This window comes from Poecilia reticulata, chromosome 13 (genome assembly GCF_904066995.2).
Source record: "Poecilia reticulata chromosome 13, P_reticulata-male-v2, whole genome shotgun sequence".
NCBI lineage: Eukaryota > Metazoa > Chordata > Actinopteri > Cyprinodontiformes > Poeciliidae > Poecilia > Poecilia reticulata.
In genome coordinates this window covers 32,496,694-32,512,540 of record NC_088842.1, presented here as the reverse complement: position 1 = coordinate 32,512,540, position 15,847 = coordinate 32,496,694, and the positions used below count along the sequence as shown (strand labels likewise).

Genomic DNA, 15,847 nt, shown 5'->3' with positions numbered 1-15,847 from the left:
ATCAATAAAATCCCCACGGCCCAACTTGAAAATTGGACGTTATGCCGCTAACACTTAGCTTTGGCCAACAACTCGGAGGCGGAAGTGAAAGCGTTGCGCAACGCAAGTAAAGTCCCGGCCGGAACAAACTGCTAAATAATAAACCAGGAATTTTAATAATCGAGGGACTCGAATCATTCGAGGAATCGTTTCAGCCCTAGATGTAAACGCTGCATATAAGGAATAAATCTGCTCTGCCAGTGAAACGCTCAGAGCAACAGAGATGCTTGCAATGCGGCTTATTATTATTATCATCATTGTTATTATTATTATTAAAGTAACAAACAAGCAACGCTTCTGCAGTCATTGCTGACATTCAGTTCATGTTCTCTCTCTGTTTCTCCTCTTCATAGCAGCTACACCTGGGCTCATTTCTGTCCAGCTGTGACCCCTTCCTGGAGGGAAGCTGAGCTACTGCTGCCAACAACATCAGGTTCCCTTTCAGTGGATGACACACCTGGATCCACTCCAGCCACAAGCAGAACAAGGACTGAACTAAACACAGGAACAACAGAGACTGACTGGTGAAACCTCTGAATCCCAGTAGGCCCAGTTTGAACCCATCTTCATGATGAGCTCCTAGGAAGGAGGCGTTGTCTCTGAAAGCAGCCAAAGACCTGAACTGTGACGACGTTCAGGAAGTAGCAGATAAAAAAGCTTAAAGTAGGAAGTCTTCAGAGTCTGGAGCCACATCCTGATCACATCAAGAGACGAAGCTTCACTCCACATCAGAGGAAACATGGAGCAAACAGCTCTGATGCTGCTTCTGTGTCTCTGCAGCTCAGGTAGGACTCCACTTTCATCAAACACTAAAATTCACTAGAGTTCAAATTAACAATTATCTACTGATAAACATGTTAAATGTTACAAACTAAAAACTGGAAACTGTTTCTGGTCTCCGATCATAGAGCTGCTGCTACACAGTTAGTGATGTTTATATTGTCTACTTGCTGCTGAGGAGCCAATAAAACCAAGAATTGTTGGTTTTTGTGTTTTAATGATGTAAAACAGTTTGAACTGCCTTGTTGCTGAAATGATCTATAAAATGAATCTGATTGGTTGATTGATAAGGAGAAGCAGCAGAAACTCTGTGCAGTAAACAGGTGGAGCCTCATAAAATGGCTCCTTCTGCATCAATTCTCTCATCTTCCTCTTGACTCCACAGGTTCTCTCTGAGGTTCTGGTCAGGCCCGTTTGCTGGCCAACCAAGCCCAGTAGCACCACGGTCATTGGACCAGCTTCTGGTACCGCCGGTTGTGTTGGTGAAAACGTTTGAGGTCCGTCTGACGTGGGAGTGTCTCAGGCAGGATGTCGAACTGCCTGCTGCAGATTAGAATCAATCAACCAATCGATCGAGTTTATTTGTGAAGCACATTTCAGCACCAAGGCGATTCAAAGTGCTTTACTTCAGAAAAACACAAAAAGTCCTAAAAGACAGAGTAAACCAGTAAACAGTACATTTAGTCAAAGTGCCGTCGTTACTCATCAAAATGTTGTTCAGTGTTTCATTTATTTTGTTTCAAAGCAAATCTGACCAGCTGGGTTTTTAGTCCAGATGTAAAGAAACTCAGAGTTTCGGTTGTTTTGCAGTTAATTGTTGAAACAGCTTTTTAATCATTTTGCTAATGAATGAAAGGTTGGAGATCAGCCTGTAATTCTGCAGGAATGATTTGTTCAGCTTCAGAAGGGAGACCCAGACTTCCCTCCCCAGCCACTTCTTCCAGCTCCTCCGGAGGAATCCCAAGGCGTTCCCAGACCAGCCGAGAGACATAGTCCCTCCAGCGTGTCCTGGGTCTTCCCCGAGGCCTCCTCCCGGTGGGACGTGCCCGGAACACCTAACCAGGGAGGCGTCCAGGAGGCATCCTTACCAGATGCCCGAGCCTCAACTGGCTCCTCTCGACATGGAAGAGCAGCGGCTCAATGACCGAGCTTCTCTCTCTAAGGGAGAGCCCAGCCACCCTGCGGAGGAAGACCATTTCGGCCTCTTGTACCCGTGATCTCGTTCTTTCGGTCATGACCATAGATGAGGGTGGGAACGTAGATCAACCGGTAAATCGAGAGCTTCGCTTTTTGGCTCAGCTCTGTTTTCACCACGACGGACCGGTACAGCGCCCGCTTCACAGCAGACGCTGCCCCAATCCGCCTGTCGATCTCCCGCTCCCTTCTTCCCTCATTCGTGAACAAGATCCCCAGATACTTAAACTCCTCCACTTGAGACAGGACGACCCCCCTGACCCGGAGAAGGCACTCTACCCTTTTCCGGCTCAAGACCATGGCCTCGGATTTGGAGGCACTGAGCCTCATCCCGGCCGCTTCACACTCGGCTGCGAACCGCTCCAGTGAGAGCTGCAGATCACGTTCCAATGAAGCCAACAGGACCACATCATCCGCAAAAAGCAGAGACGCGATCCTAAGGCCACCAAAATGGATCCCCTCAACACCTTGACTCCGTCTAGAAATTCTGTCCATAAAAGTAATGAACAGAATCGGTGACAAAGGGCAGCCTTGGCGGAGTCCCACTCTCACCAGAAATGAGCCCGACTTACTGCCGGCAATGCGGACCAGACTCTGACACCGGTCATACAGGGACCTGACAGCCCGTATCAAAGGGCCCGGTAACCCATACTCCCGGAGTACCCCCCACAGGACCCCCCGAGGGACACGGTCGAACGCCTTCTCCAAGTCCACAAAACACATGTAGACTGGTTGGGCGAACTCCCATGCACCCTCCAGGACCCTGCTGAGGGTGTAGAGCTGGTCCAGTGTTCCATGACCAGGACGAAAACCACACTGCTCTTCCTGAATCCGAGGTTCGACTATCCGACGGACCCTCCTCTCCAGGACCCCTGAATAGACCTTACCAGGGAGGCTTAAGAGTGTGACCCCCTGTAATTGGAGCACACCCTGCGGTCCCCCTTTTTAAACAGGGGGACCACCAGCCCAGTCTGCCAATCCAGGGGGACTACCCCCGATGTCCATGCGATATTGCAGAGTCGTGTGAGCCAACACAACCCTACAACATCCAGAGCCTTAAGGAACTCTGGGCGGATCTCATCCACCCCCGGAGCCCTGCCACCGAGGAACTTTTTCACCACCTTGGCGACCTCGTCCCCAGAGATTGGAGAGCCCAACCCAGAGTCCCCATGCTCAGCTTCCTCAAGAGAAGGCATGTTGGTGGGATTGATGAGGTCTTCGAAGTATTCCGCCCACCAGCCCACAACGTCCCGAACTGAGGTCAGCAGCGCACCATCCCCACTATAAACAGTGTTGGTGCTGTACTGCTACCCCCTCCTGAGACGCCGGATGGTGGACCAGAATCGTCTCGAAGCCGTACGGAAGTCTGTCTCCATGGCCTCTCCAAACTTCTCCCACACCTGAGTTTTTGCCTCAGTGACCACCCGAGCCGCATGCCGCTTCGCCCGCCGGTACCCATCAGCTGCTTCTGGAGTCCCACAGGCCAAAAAGGCCCGGTAGGACTCCTTCTTCAGCTTGACAGCATCCCTCACCGAAGGTGTCCACCAACGGGTTCGAGGGTTGCCACCGCGACAGGCACCAACAACCTTGCGGCCGCAGCTCCGATAGGCCGCCTCGGCAATGGAGGTACGGAACATGGTCCACTCAGACTCAATGTCCCCAACCTCCCCTGGAACGTGTTCGAAGTTCTGCCGGAGATGAGAGTTGAAGCTCCGTCTCACAGGGGACTCCGCCAGACGTTCCCAGCAGACCCTCACTACACGGTTGGGCCTGCCAGGTCTGACCGGCTTCCTCCCCCACCACCGGAGCCAACTTGTCACCAGGTAGTGGTCAGTGGACAGCTCCGCACCTCTCTTCACCCGAGTGTCCAAGACATACGGCCGCAAATCTGATGAGACGATGACAAAGTCAATCATCGAACTGCGGCCTTTGTTCAGATGGTTGTTTTTTATATCAGTGGTTTGAAAACTGCTGGGGGAAAACGGCTGATGAGAGCCATGAGTTACTATTAGAATCAGATCAGATGAAATGACAGGCAGGACTTTCTGAAGAAAAGCTGTGGGTGTGATATCAAGATAGCAGGAAGAGGAGCTGAATCTGGTTATAATTTATTCAAAGTTTTCATAGTTGAATATTTGAAATTGTGTCTTTTATTCTGCCTTTGTTATGTTCAGGTACAGCATTGATATTGGATTTAGTGTGGATGTGCAGATTAATCCTCTAAGTTTTTAATTTCCTCTAAAGAAATGTGCAGGCCGTGTTTGACTGCAGCTCAGCTGGTTTGTGAGCCTGTCAACTGTGGCAAATAAAACTCAATCATTGTTCATGTTTTAGTTTATGGTTTATGCAAAGAGCATGAATGTTTTAGTTCAGTCTTTATAGATTTCATAATAAACGTGAAGTTGAGTTTTACTCCATTTACGTTCGGTTCTACCACAGAGTCGTCTTGCAGATCTAACTGTTGGCACATATTTAGTTCCTACCAGACACAACCTTCACTTTAGTGGGAGCAATTAAATCAATGATACCTGAGATGTTATGGTGGAAGTTATCTAGCAGCTCATCTACAGGTTGCAGCATGAAGGCGAAGTGGGGAAATATAACTGATTAAAGTTTCTGCTGTGTTTCAGTGGAAGAAGATTTTATGACAGAAGCTGTTTGGCTTAATGAGTCGATGGTTATTGTGGTTTCAAAGATAAGAGTGAAATAATCAGACAGGGAGACATCAGTTACAGAGACGCTGGAAATATTCACACCTTACTGATGACCAGAACCAGAATGTGACCTTGATTGTGTGTTGCTGGGTCAACAAGCTGAATTAAACCAAAACGATCAAGAATATCAGCTTTTAATCTCCTCCGTCTTCAGGCTCGTCAACAAGGATGTTGAAATCTCCCACAATTATCTAACAGTCATGATCAATGCATGTAACAGATAAAACCATTAAAGTCAATAAAGATGTTTTCCACATATGATGGGATTTTGTATAGAGTTAGCATCAGAGCTCATTTATGGCCTTTTACCTCAATTCACAGATATTTAAGAGTTAAAATGACCTAAATCAACCTTCTTACAGTTTTTATGAATCTGATATTTTGTAGCAACCCCTCCTCAGATTTCATGTTTTCTATTCTCACTTAAAAATTGTAATTAAAAATCACTGATTCAATTAGTTCAGATGAGTCGTTATTGATATCCAGCCATGTTTCTGTCAGGAACATCAACATTCTGCTCAGTGATGGAGTCAGTAACTAATAGTCCTCTTGCTGACAGACATCTGAAGTTCAGCAGAACCAGTTTAGTGACTTGGTGGCAGAGAGTTCATGAATTTAAGCTCTGATTTTAGACGGCTGCATTCAGTGTTTCTGTTTCTGGTAGATTTCTCTTAGTGATCGGTCCAGATGGGTCCAGTTCCTACTGCTGGGGGGTCAGACTCATTCTAGAGGAAGACAGATGATAAGCTAATGTCTGGAACCCGATCTCAGGCTGCTGAGGCACATAATGATGATCTCTCTGCACTCAGAACAAGAAACAGAACCAGAACCAGATTTAGAATCAGAAACAGAACCAGAACCAGATTTAGAATCAGAACCAGAATCAGAACCAGAATGAACTGGATTTTAAAACTTTTACATAAAAACAATGAATTTGACTTTGGTTGGTCTCAGTATAGACATAAATATAACTGGATAGAAAAGGTGAATAACAAAAACATTTCAGGTTTTACTACAGAGCATAAATAACATTTGGGTCTGGGCTTTAACTAGGCCATTCCAGCATAAAGATGCTTTGATCAGAACCATCCCTGATAGCTCTGCCTCTAAGAGAAGATCAAATAAACTCCATCAACAGGATCCTGTCAACACATCCTAAATCAATCTGTCTCTGCTTGTTGTAACCCAACAGTAAATGTTGTTTCTTCCAGCGCTGTCTGATGAAGTCAGACTGGTAGCAGGAAGGAGTCGCTGTGGTGGCCGACTGGAGAAGAAGGACCTGGGAGACTGGAAACCAGTAAATGATCAGAACTGGAACCATACATCAGCAGCTGTAGCTTGCAGACAGCTCCACTGTGGATCTGTGGTGTCGATACAAAGAGATGAGAGCAACAATCTACAGATCATCTGTTCAGGTGATTCCATATCCTGGCCATTTCCTTCCTGTTCTGCTTCCAACTCCACTTTAAAAAGATTCTCACTTCCAGCTCAGTCTGGGCTTCTTCCCCTTCACCTGGATTCCCTCTGGTAGATTTTCTACTAGACCAAACAGCTCTTCTCTGTTTTGTGGTGGACAAATGATTGTAAGGTAAAATCTGCTGGTTATATTGTCTTCATTCTAAATGCTGGTGAACTCTCACCAAGTGAAGCTTTTTGGGTTGCATGCACAAGGTTGGGAGATGTTTTCCTGCAGCTGCATGAGAACCAGACCGTCTCTCCCTCAGCCTTGGTATAAAACTCATGTTGTCTCTGCCTGGGAGAGTTTTCAATCAGAAATGTTTCACTATTGATCGTCTTATATTCTCTCTGTGTTGTGCACAATATGCGATAAACCTGATGGAGTGACTTCATCTAACAGGGCTTGGTAATAGATTATTTCCATATCATGGTTGCAGCCCAGGAAACTTCCAGTAAACTTCTTAGTGTGGATCTGGTGCATTGCATGTCATGGACAAACGTTAGCAACTGGAACAAATTTAAAAAGAAAAATAATTCTATTTACAGTCGGTTTCACTCCACCTTTGACGCTCTGAACTTTTCTAGTTTGATTTTATTTACATTTCCTTACTATTTTTTTATCAAACCCAGAAAAGTTTCCATGTCTGTTTAAAAAAATAAAGTTCTGAAGGATTTTAAAACTTTTTTCTTTCTGCATCCACAGACTCAGTCAGGCTGGTTCAAGGGACCAACCGGTGCTCCGGCAGACTGGAGGTGAAGACCAACCAGTCGTGGTCCTCAGTGTGTGAAAAAGACTTTGACCTGCAGGATGCAGAGGTGGTCTGCAGGGAGATTGGCTGTGGGTCTCCTTCAGTCCTCCAGGGGGCGCTCTATGGAGAAGCAGAGGCTCCAGTGGGGAGCAGAGAGTTCCTGTGTGAAGGCAGTGAGTCTGCTCTGCTGACCTGCAGCAGCAGGAAGAGTTCAGTTAGAAACAGCTGCTCACCTGGTCAAGCTGTTGGACTCACCTGTTCAGGTAGAGGAGGATCTGCAGACCTGCTGCTGTTCACTGCTTCACTTCCTGCATTAATGAACTTTCTGTCTCTGCTCACATCAAGCGCCCATCAGGTTGGTGGGAGAGACCAGCCGATGTGCCGGGAGACTGGAGATGAAACGTCAAGAAGACTGGAGACTAGTGTTTGTTGAGGGTCCTTACTGGAACAAGAACTCAGCTGCTGTAGTTTGTGTTGAACTGGACTGTGGTTCTGTTGTTTCAGTAAGATACTCAAAGGAAGCTTCAAAGAGACCAGTTTGGTTGATCAGGTCTGACTGTTTGCAGTCTGGATCTGAATTAAAGAACTGTTTACATGATGATGGAAACAGGGTTTGGAGCCATGAGTTAATCTGCTCAGGTAACTCTGAACTCTCATATTTATGTTTAAAATGTTTCTTCATCAGGTTCCAGATGTCTGCAGAGAAACTGTCACCTTTAACTAAGAACCTAAAACCTTCAGGAGAGGGAAACTAAAATAATTTAAATATCCAGATAAATTTTCAGTTTAGCCCAAATAGATGAACAAAAACTCACTCCATCCATCCATCCATCCATCCATCCATCCATCCATCCATCCATCCATCCATCCATCCATCCATCCATCCATCCATCCATCCATCCATCCATCCATCCATCCATCCATCCATCCATCCATCCATCCATCCATCCATCCATCCATCCATCCATCCATCCATCCATCCATCCATCCATCCATTTTCTTCCGCTTATCCGGGGTCGGGTCGCGGGGGCAGCAGCTTCAGAAGGGAGGCCCAGACTTCCCTCCCCAGCCACTTCTTCCAGCTCCTCCGGGGAATCCCAAGGCGTTCCCAGGCCAGCCGAGAGACGTAGTCCCTCCAGCGTGTCCTGGGTCTTCCCCGAGGCCTCCTCCGGTGGGACGTGCCCGGAACGCCTCACCAGATGCCTGAGCCTCAACTGGCTCCTCTCGACGTGGAGGAGCAGCGGCTCTACTTTGAGTCCCTCCCGGATGACCGAGCTTCTCACCCTATCTCTAAGGGAGAGCCCAGCCACCCTGCGGAGGAAACCCATTTCGGCTGCTTGTACCCGTGATCTCGTTCTTTCGGTTACGACCCAAAGCTCATGACCATAGATGAGGGTGGAACGTAGATCGACCGGTAAATCGAGAGCTTCGCTTTTTGGCTCAGCTCTCTCTTCACCACGACGGACCGGTACAGCGCCCGCTTCACGGCAGACGCTGCCCCAATCCTCCTGTCGATCTTCCGCTCCCTTCTTCCCTCATTCGTGAACAAGATCCCCAGATACTTAAACTCCTCCACTTGAGGCAGGACGACCCCCTTGACCCGGAGAAGGCACTCTACCCTTGTCCGGCTCAAGACCATGGCCTCGGATTTGGAGGCACTGAGCCTCATCCCGGCCGCTTCACACTCGGCTGCGAACCGCTCCAGTGAGAGCTGCAGATCACGTTCCGATGAAGCCAACAGGACCACATCATCCGCAAAAAGCAGAGACGCGATCCTAAGGCCCCCAAAACGGATCCCCTCTACACCTCGGCTGCGCCTTGAAATTCTGTCCATAAAAGTAATGAACAGAATCGGTGACAAAGGGCAGCCTTGGCGGAGTCCAACTCTCACCGGAAACGAGCCCAACTTACTGCCGGCAATGCGGACCAGACTCTGACACCGGTCATACAGGGACCTGACAGCCCGTATCAAAGGGCCCGGTACCCCATACTCCCAGAGTACCCCCCAAAGGGCCTCCCGAGGGACACGGTCGAACACCTTCTCCAAGTCCACAAAACACATGTAGACTGGTTGGGCGAACTCCCATGCACCCTCCAGGACCCTGCTGAGGGTGTAAAGCTGGTCCAGTGTTCCACGACTAGGACGAAAACCACACTGCTCTTCCTGAATCTGAGGTTCGACTATCCGACGGACTCTCCTCTCCAGGACCCCTGAATAGACCTTACCAGGGAGGCTTAAGAGTGTGACCCCCCTGTAATTGGAGCACACCCTCCGGTCCCCCTTTTTTAACAGGGGGACCACCACCCCAGTCTGTCAATCCAGGGGAACTGCCCCCGATGTCCATGCGATATTGCAGAGTCGCGTAAGCCAACACAACCCTGCAACATCCAGAGCCTTAAGGAACTCCGGGCGGATCTCATCCACCCCCGGGGCCCTGCCACCGAGGAGCTTTTGACCACCTCGGCGACATCGTCCCCAGAGATTGGAGAGCCCAACCCAGAGTCCCCATGCTCAGCTTCCTCAACAGAAGGCATGTTGGTGGGATTGAGGAGGTCTTCAAGTATTCTGACCACCGGCCCACAACGTCCCGAGTTGAGGTCAGCAGCGCACCATCCCCACTATAAACAGTGTTGGTGCTGCACTGCTTCCCCCTCCTGAGACGCCGAATGGTGGACCAGAATCGCCTCGAAGCTGTACGGAAGTCTGTTTCCATGGCCTCTCCAATCTACTCCCACGCCCGAGTTTTTGCCTCAGCGACAACCCGAGCCGCATGCCGTTTCGCCCGCCGATACCTATCAGCTGCTTCTGGAGTCCCACAGGCCAAAAAGGCCCGGTAGGACTCCTTCTTCAGCTTGACAGCATCCCTCACCGAAGGTATCCACCAACGGGTTTGAGGGTTACCGCCGCGACAGGCACCAACACCTTGTGGCCGCAGCTCCGATAGGCCACCTCGGCAATGGAGGTACGGAACATGGTCCACTCAGACTCAATGTCCCCCAACTCCCCCGGAACGTGTTCGAAGTTCTGCCGGAGATGAGAGTTGAAGCTCCGTCTCACAGGGGACTCCGCCAGACGTTCCCAGCAGACCCTCACTACACGTTTGGGCCTGCCAGGTCTGACCGGCTTCCTCCCCCACCACCGGAGCCAACTCGTCACCAGGTAGTGGTCAGTGGACAGCTCCGCACCTCTCTTCACCCGAGTGTCCAAGACATACGGCCGCAAATCCGATGAGACGATGACAAAGTCAATCATCGAACTGCGGCCTAGGGCATCCTGGTGCCAAGTGCACATATGGACGCCCTTATGCCTGAACATGGTGTTTGTGATGGACAATCCGTGACGAGCACAGAAGTCCAACAACAGAACACCACTCGAGTTCAGATCGGGGGGGCTGTTCCTCCCAACCATGCCTCTCCAGGTCTCACTGTCATTGCCCACGTGAGCATTGAAGTCCCCCAGTAGAACAAGGGAGTCCCCAGGAGGGCACTCTCCAGTACCCCCTCTAAGGACTCCAAGAAGGGTGGGTAATCTGAACTGCCGTTTGGCCTGTAAGCACAAACAACAGTCAGAACCCATTCCCCCACCCGTAGGCGGAGGGAGGCTACCGTCTCGTTCACCGGGGTGAACCCCAACGTAGAGGCGCCCAGATGGGGGGCAACAAGTATGCCCACTCCAGCCCGGCGCCTCTCACCATGGGCAACTCCAGAGTGGAAGTACGTCCAGCCCCTCTCAAGGAGACTGGTTCCAGAACCAGAGCCATGTGTCAAGGTGAGGCCGACTATTTCTAGCCGGAACCTCTCAGCCTCGCACACTAGCTCCGGTTCCTTCCCCACCAGAGTGGTGACGTTCCACGTCCCGAGAGCCAGCTTCTGCAGCCGAGGATCAGACCACCAGGATACCCTCCCTCGGCTGCCGCCCATAGCACAATGCACCCGACCCCTTTGGCCCCTCCGACAGGTGATGAGCCCATCGGAAGGGGGACCCACGTCTCCTCTTCGGCTGAGCCCGGCCGGGCTCCGTGGGTAAAAGCCCGGCCACCAGGCGCTCGCCATCGTGCCCCACCTCCAGGCCTGGCTCCAGAGTGGGGCCCCGGTGACCCGCGTCCGGGCGAGGGAAAACCAAGTCCAAAGTTTGTGTTCATCATAAGGGGTCTTTGACTGCGCTTTGTCTGGTTCCTCACCTAGGACCTGTCTGCCTTGGGTGACCCTACCAGGGGCATAAAGCCCCAGACAGCATAGCTCCTAGGATCAATGGGACACTCAAACCCCTCCACCACGATAAGGTGGCAGCCCAAGGAGAGGTGAACAAAAACTCATCATTTTTGTTGAGTTAAAAATGATGAGTTATAAAAACTCATCATTTTTATAACTTTTAATCTCTGCTGCTTTGAAGTCGATGCATCAAAATCCCAGGAGAAGTTCAAGGAAAGCAGACATTTTCAAACTTGAAAATCAACAGAAAATGAACTTTTTATCCAAAATAGTGGGCTTCCTTTTTTTAGTGCAAATAGCAGGAAAACCTGTTGTTTGTTATGGTTGTTGGCCTGACTGAACTAGGGGCGCTTTTGAGAAATTTTGCGATGTTTATTTTAATTCCGCTGAAATATTAACAATTTCACAAAGAACAAAGATTTTTGACTTTTAATGAGTTCTGAACATATTTACGTCCCAAAAATATGATAAATTCAGCAAAAATAAAATGAAAGATAAAATTCCAGGTACAGTCGGTTTCACTCCACCTTTGAGGCTCTGAACTTTTCTAGTTTGGTTTTATTTACATTTCCTTTGTATTTTTATCAAACCCAGAGATGTTTCCATGTGTGTTTAGAAAAATAAAGTTCTGAAGGATTTTAAACTTTTTTCTTTCTGCATCCACAGACTCAGTCAGGCTGGTTCAAGGGACCAACCGGTGCTCAGGCAGACTGGAGGTGAAGACCAACCAGTCGTGGTCCTCAGTGTGTGAAAAAGACTTTGACCTGCAGGATGCAGAGGTGGTCTGCAGGGAGATTGGCTGTGGGCCTCCTTCAGTCCTCCAGGGGGCGCTCTATGGAGCAGCAGAGGCTCCAGTGGGGAGCAGAGAGTTCCTGTGTGAAGGCAGTGAGTCTGCTCTGCTGACCTGCAGCAGCAGGAAGAGTTCAGTTAGAAACAGCTGCTCACCTGGTCAAGCTGTTGGACTCACCTGTTCAGGTAGAGGAGGATCTGCAGACCTGCTGCTGTTCACTGCTTCACTTCCTGCATTAATGAACTCTCTGTCTCTGCTCACATCAAGCGCCCATCAGGTTGGTGGGAGAGACCAGCCGATGTGCCGGGAGACTGGAGATGAAACATCAAGAAGACTGGAGACCAGTGAATGTTTGGGTGGTGACTGGGACAAGAACTCAACTGCTGCAGTTTGTGTTGAACTGGACTGTGGTTCTGCTGTTTCAGCAAGAAAATCAACGGAAGCTTCATGGAGACCAGTTTGGGGGATCATGTCTGACTGTTTGGAGTCAGGATATGAATTAAAGAACTGTTTACCTGATGATAGAAACAGTGATCAGAGCCATGAGTTAATCTGCTCAGGTAACTCTGAACTCTCATATTTATGTGTTTTAAAATGTTTCTTCATCAGGTTCCAGATGTCTGCAGAGAAACCGTCACCTTTAACTAAGAACCTGAAACCTTGAGGAGAGGGAAACTAAAAATGGTTTACACCAGTGGTCCCCAACACCCGGTCCATGGACCAATTGGCACCGGGCCGCGCAAGAAATAGTGAAATATTTCCGTCTTATCTATTATTTGAGTCTGGAGGATCTTTTATTTTGAAAATCCTTTAACCGGATTCTCTCGGTTACTTGCGCACCAACCCACAAGCATCAAAATGAGTTAGAGACGGATCAGGTGTCTTTGGAAAGTTTCTTTGCGAAGGGGAAAAGGCCCACAGAAGACACAGGAGAATGGATTTATCCCGGACCGGTAGGTGAGTCCCACATTACATGCCGCTCTGCGTAACATGTGGCGACCGGCTACTAATGAGGCAATAAATCTTCAAACTGCTTCGCCTCGTAGAGACCAAGCAGGCTGTGGATATAAGCAACACTTCGGGTGTCATTGTCTCCCTTCACTCCCAGTTTAGACCGTCTCGTTGCAGAGAAACAAGCTCAAGACTCCCGTAAGTCATTATCATGAGTTAAGTTTTTCACGAAAGTAAAATGTTCGTTTTTGTGGCGTTTCTGTTATTTTAAAGGGATATATAAATGTTACCATAGCGACCAGAGTCAGAGCGTTTGGGCAGTGCTTGAGAGGAGATGAGTAGAGCTTGTGAGTCTTAAGTCTGGTTTAGACGGAAGATTTAAGAATTGTCGGCCGATTCTCCAAACCTCTGTGACCACAGAGCTGATAAAAGTCCAACAGGTTCGATCGGTTCGTGTGTCCAAGGCAGGAGCAACACGAACCGATTCCAGTCACAAACATCCCGATTCCAGAGGATAATCCACAAAACCCCCAACTACTATTCAGAATAACCAAACACGGATGACGATGTAGAAGCCATAGTGATAGTTTGTGGAGTCATTTTAAGAGATAAAAGACGTAATAAAAAGAAAAGGCGGTGGGTAAAAGACGACGGGAGCATCCGCTCTATTTGCTGCACTATGATTTGGAGGTGACTTTTTTTATAGTTAACATTGTAACTGAATAAACATAAGATATGTACTAATGACCTTTACATATAATAATAAACATTTCCACATATCATCTCCGACACCCACCAGACTCTCAGTTGCGTGAAATGTCAGCTGTTTGGGATTCCCCTCTGTTCTTACGTCACCGCGCTTTCTGATTGGCTACCTGTCACATTCAGCAGGTTGTATTCTCGTTCTCAGACAGGGTAAACCCCACAGCCCTACCTGCATGCCTAGGTGGGCCCCATGTGGGGGAAAGGAGGGCTGATATATGGGTCCCATATGGGTTTGCCCATGTAGAGCCACAGCCTATGTGGGCCCTACATGGACAAACCCATGTGGGGCCCATGTGGGCTGTGGAACCCGCGGACAAACCCATAAGGGACCCATCTAGTCTGCCCTCCTTTTCCCCACATGGGGCCAACCTAGGCATGCTGGCAGCAAGGCTGCGATAAAAAGTCCAAGACAACCCAAATTGGGTATATTCAGGATTTAGCAGGAACACCAACATGGCCTTATAACCCCCCGCCCCACCCCGGGCCGCAGCATTTTTCAAGTCTTGATCGGTCCGCGGTAATAACAAGGTTGGGGACCACTGGTTTAAATATTACAGACAGACTAAAATCTGTCATAAAGTTGCTACTAACCATGTATAAACATGCTAGTAACCATGGTAACCAGTCTGATGAGCTCCTGTCTCGTTCTCATGCCATCTTGTTTTCCACCTCAGATTAGATCCAGTTGTCTCTGTGTTTCCTCTGCGTTCCCAGATCTGCTGGTTGAGCCGCTCATCTTCCTCTCTTCCTCCACTGACGGGGTCTCCACAGCCAGAAAGCAGGGTCTGAGCTCCTCATTGGCTCAGGTTTCAGCATCATGTGCTCCATCAGGCCTCAGTATAAAGGCGGCTCCTTCCAGCTCATCTTCAGCTCCTCTAACTACACTCTGAACCACACCCTGCCAGCTGTTAATCACTCCGCCCTCTTCCTGTTCGCTGCTGCTGGCCACGCCCACCAAGGAACCTACCGCTGCCTTTACCACGTCTACGTTTTCTCCCATAACTTCTCCTCTGTGAGCCAGCCTCTCAACCTCACTGTCTCAGGTAAACTCATGGAGTCCATCAGGAGAAGTTCTGCTTCAGGTGAACCAGCAGCTGTCTGCCTCATTCATGAGGTCAGAGAGGAGGATTGATGATATTAATGTTCATGATCAGATCTACAGGCAGCATGAAAACAAGGGTCTATATCAGGGGTCCCCAAACTACGGCCCGCAGGCCGGATCCGGCCAGCCTCCACATTTGGTCCGACCCCCTGAACAATACCAGAGAGCATTCAGTGTTTTTCATATACCGTATTTTTGGTCTATAAGCCGCTTATATGTGAATTTTCTTCAACCACCAGGGGCTCTTTCGCAGGAAGTGAATCATTGGAAGTCAAAATTGGAAATAAAAGAAATTTCCCATTAAAACGGAATTAGGTTTTAATAGGGAATTGAAATTTGAGAATGTTGTTGATCAGTTAAATAGCATTGAACGGGAAAAGATATATACATTTTTTAAAATAATACTGGGATCATTATGAGAATTTGAGGTATATATATTAGGATCCAGTAGATGGCAGTAGTGCAACAATAATGGATGCAAGCTGCTGTTGAAATCTAAAGAAGAAGAAGAAGAACACCCATTTTCATTTACCACATGCTAGTAGCAACACGAAGGATCAGAAATTTTTTCTGTTACAGTTACCGTTTGGAAACTAATCAGTTCAGTTAAATCTAATCTTGACAACTTTTTCTTTTTCAACCCTAATAAATGTGATATTCACTTGACCTGTTATTACTCAAATTTTGGGTGTTCGCCCCCCTCTGCAGCTGCTGCATTGTTGTGGAAAACCTGGAGCGGCAGAGATATCTGCGATTTATATGTGTATGTTTACTGGTTAAAAAAAAACTTTGGGGTTGTGGCTTATAGTCCAGTAATTTTTGTAATTTTTTACATTTGGGCACTCCTGCAATCGTCACACCGTTTCTGTTACAAACTGACTCCGGCCCCCTACCAGAGAAGGAAAAAGTTAATGTGGCCCTCACAGGAAAATGTTTGGGGACCACTGGTTTATATGATTATTGTAAATTTCTGGTTTGACTCGTCTGATGAAAGCTGATCCTGAATCTGTTTCGTTCGGTTTCAGACTATCTCACTGCTTTGATCATCAGACTGGTTGTCGTTCTGCTGGGTTTGCCGGGATCAGTCCTGGTC

The 15,847-nt window shown here is 48.4% G+C and overlaps 1 protein-coding gene across 1 annotated transcript; it reads left to right on the top strand.

Moving 5' to 3' along the window:
• Positions 1-350: 350 nt before the first annotated feature.
• LOC145554632 (CD5 antigen-like) lies at positions 351-7,367 on the top strand. Its single transcript, XM_081614813.1, has 3 exons — positions 351-824; positions 5,939-6,142; positions 6,889-7,367. The coding sequence occupies exons 1-3, from the start codon at positions 779-781 to the stop codon at positions 7,365-7,367; spliced, it is 729 nt and encodes a 242-aa protein (XP_081470939.1). The 5' UTR covers positions 351-778.
• Positions 7,368-15,847: the final 8,480 nt, after the last annotated feature.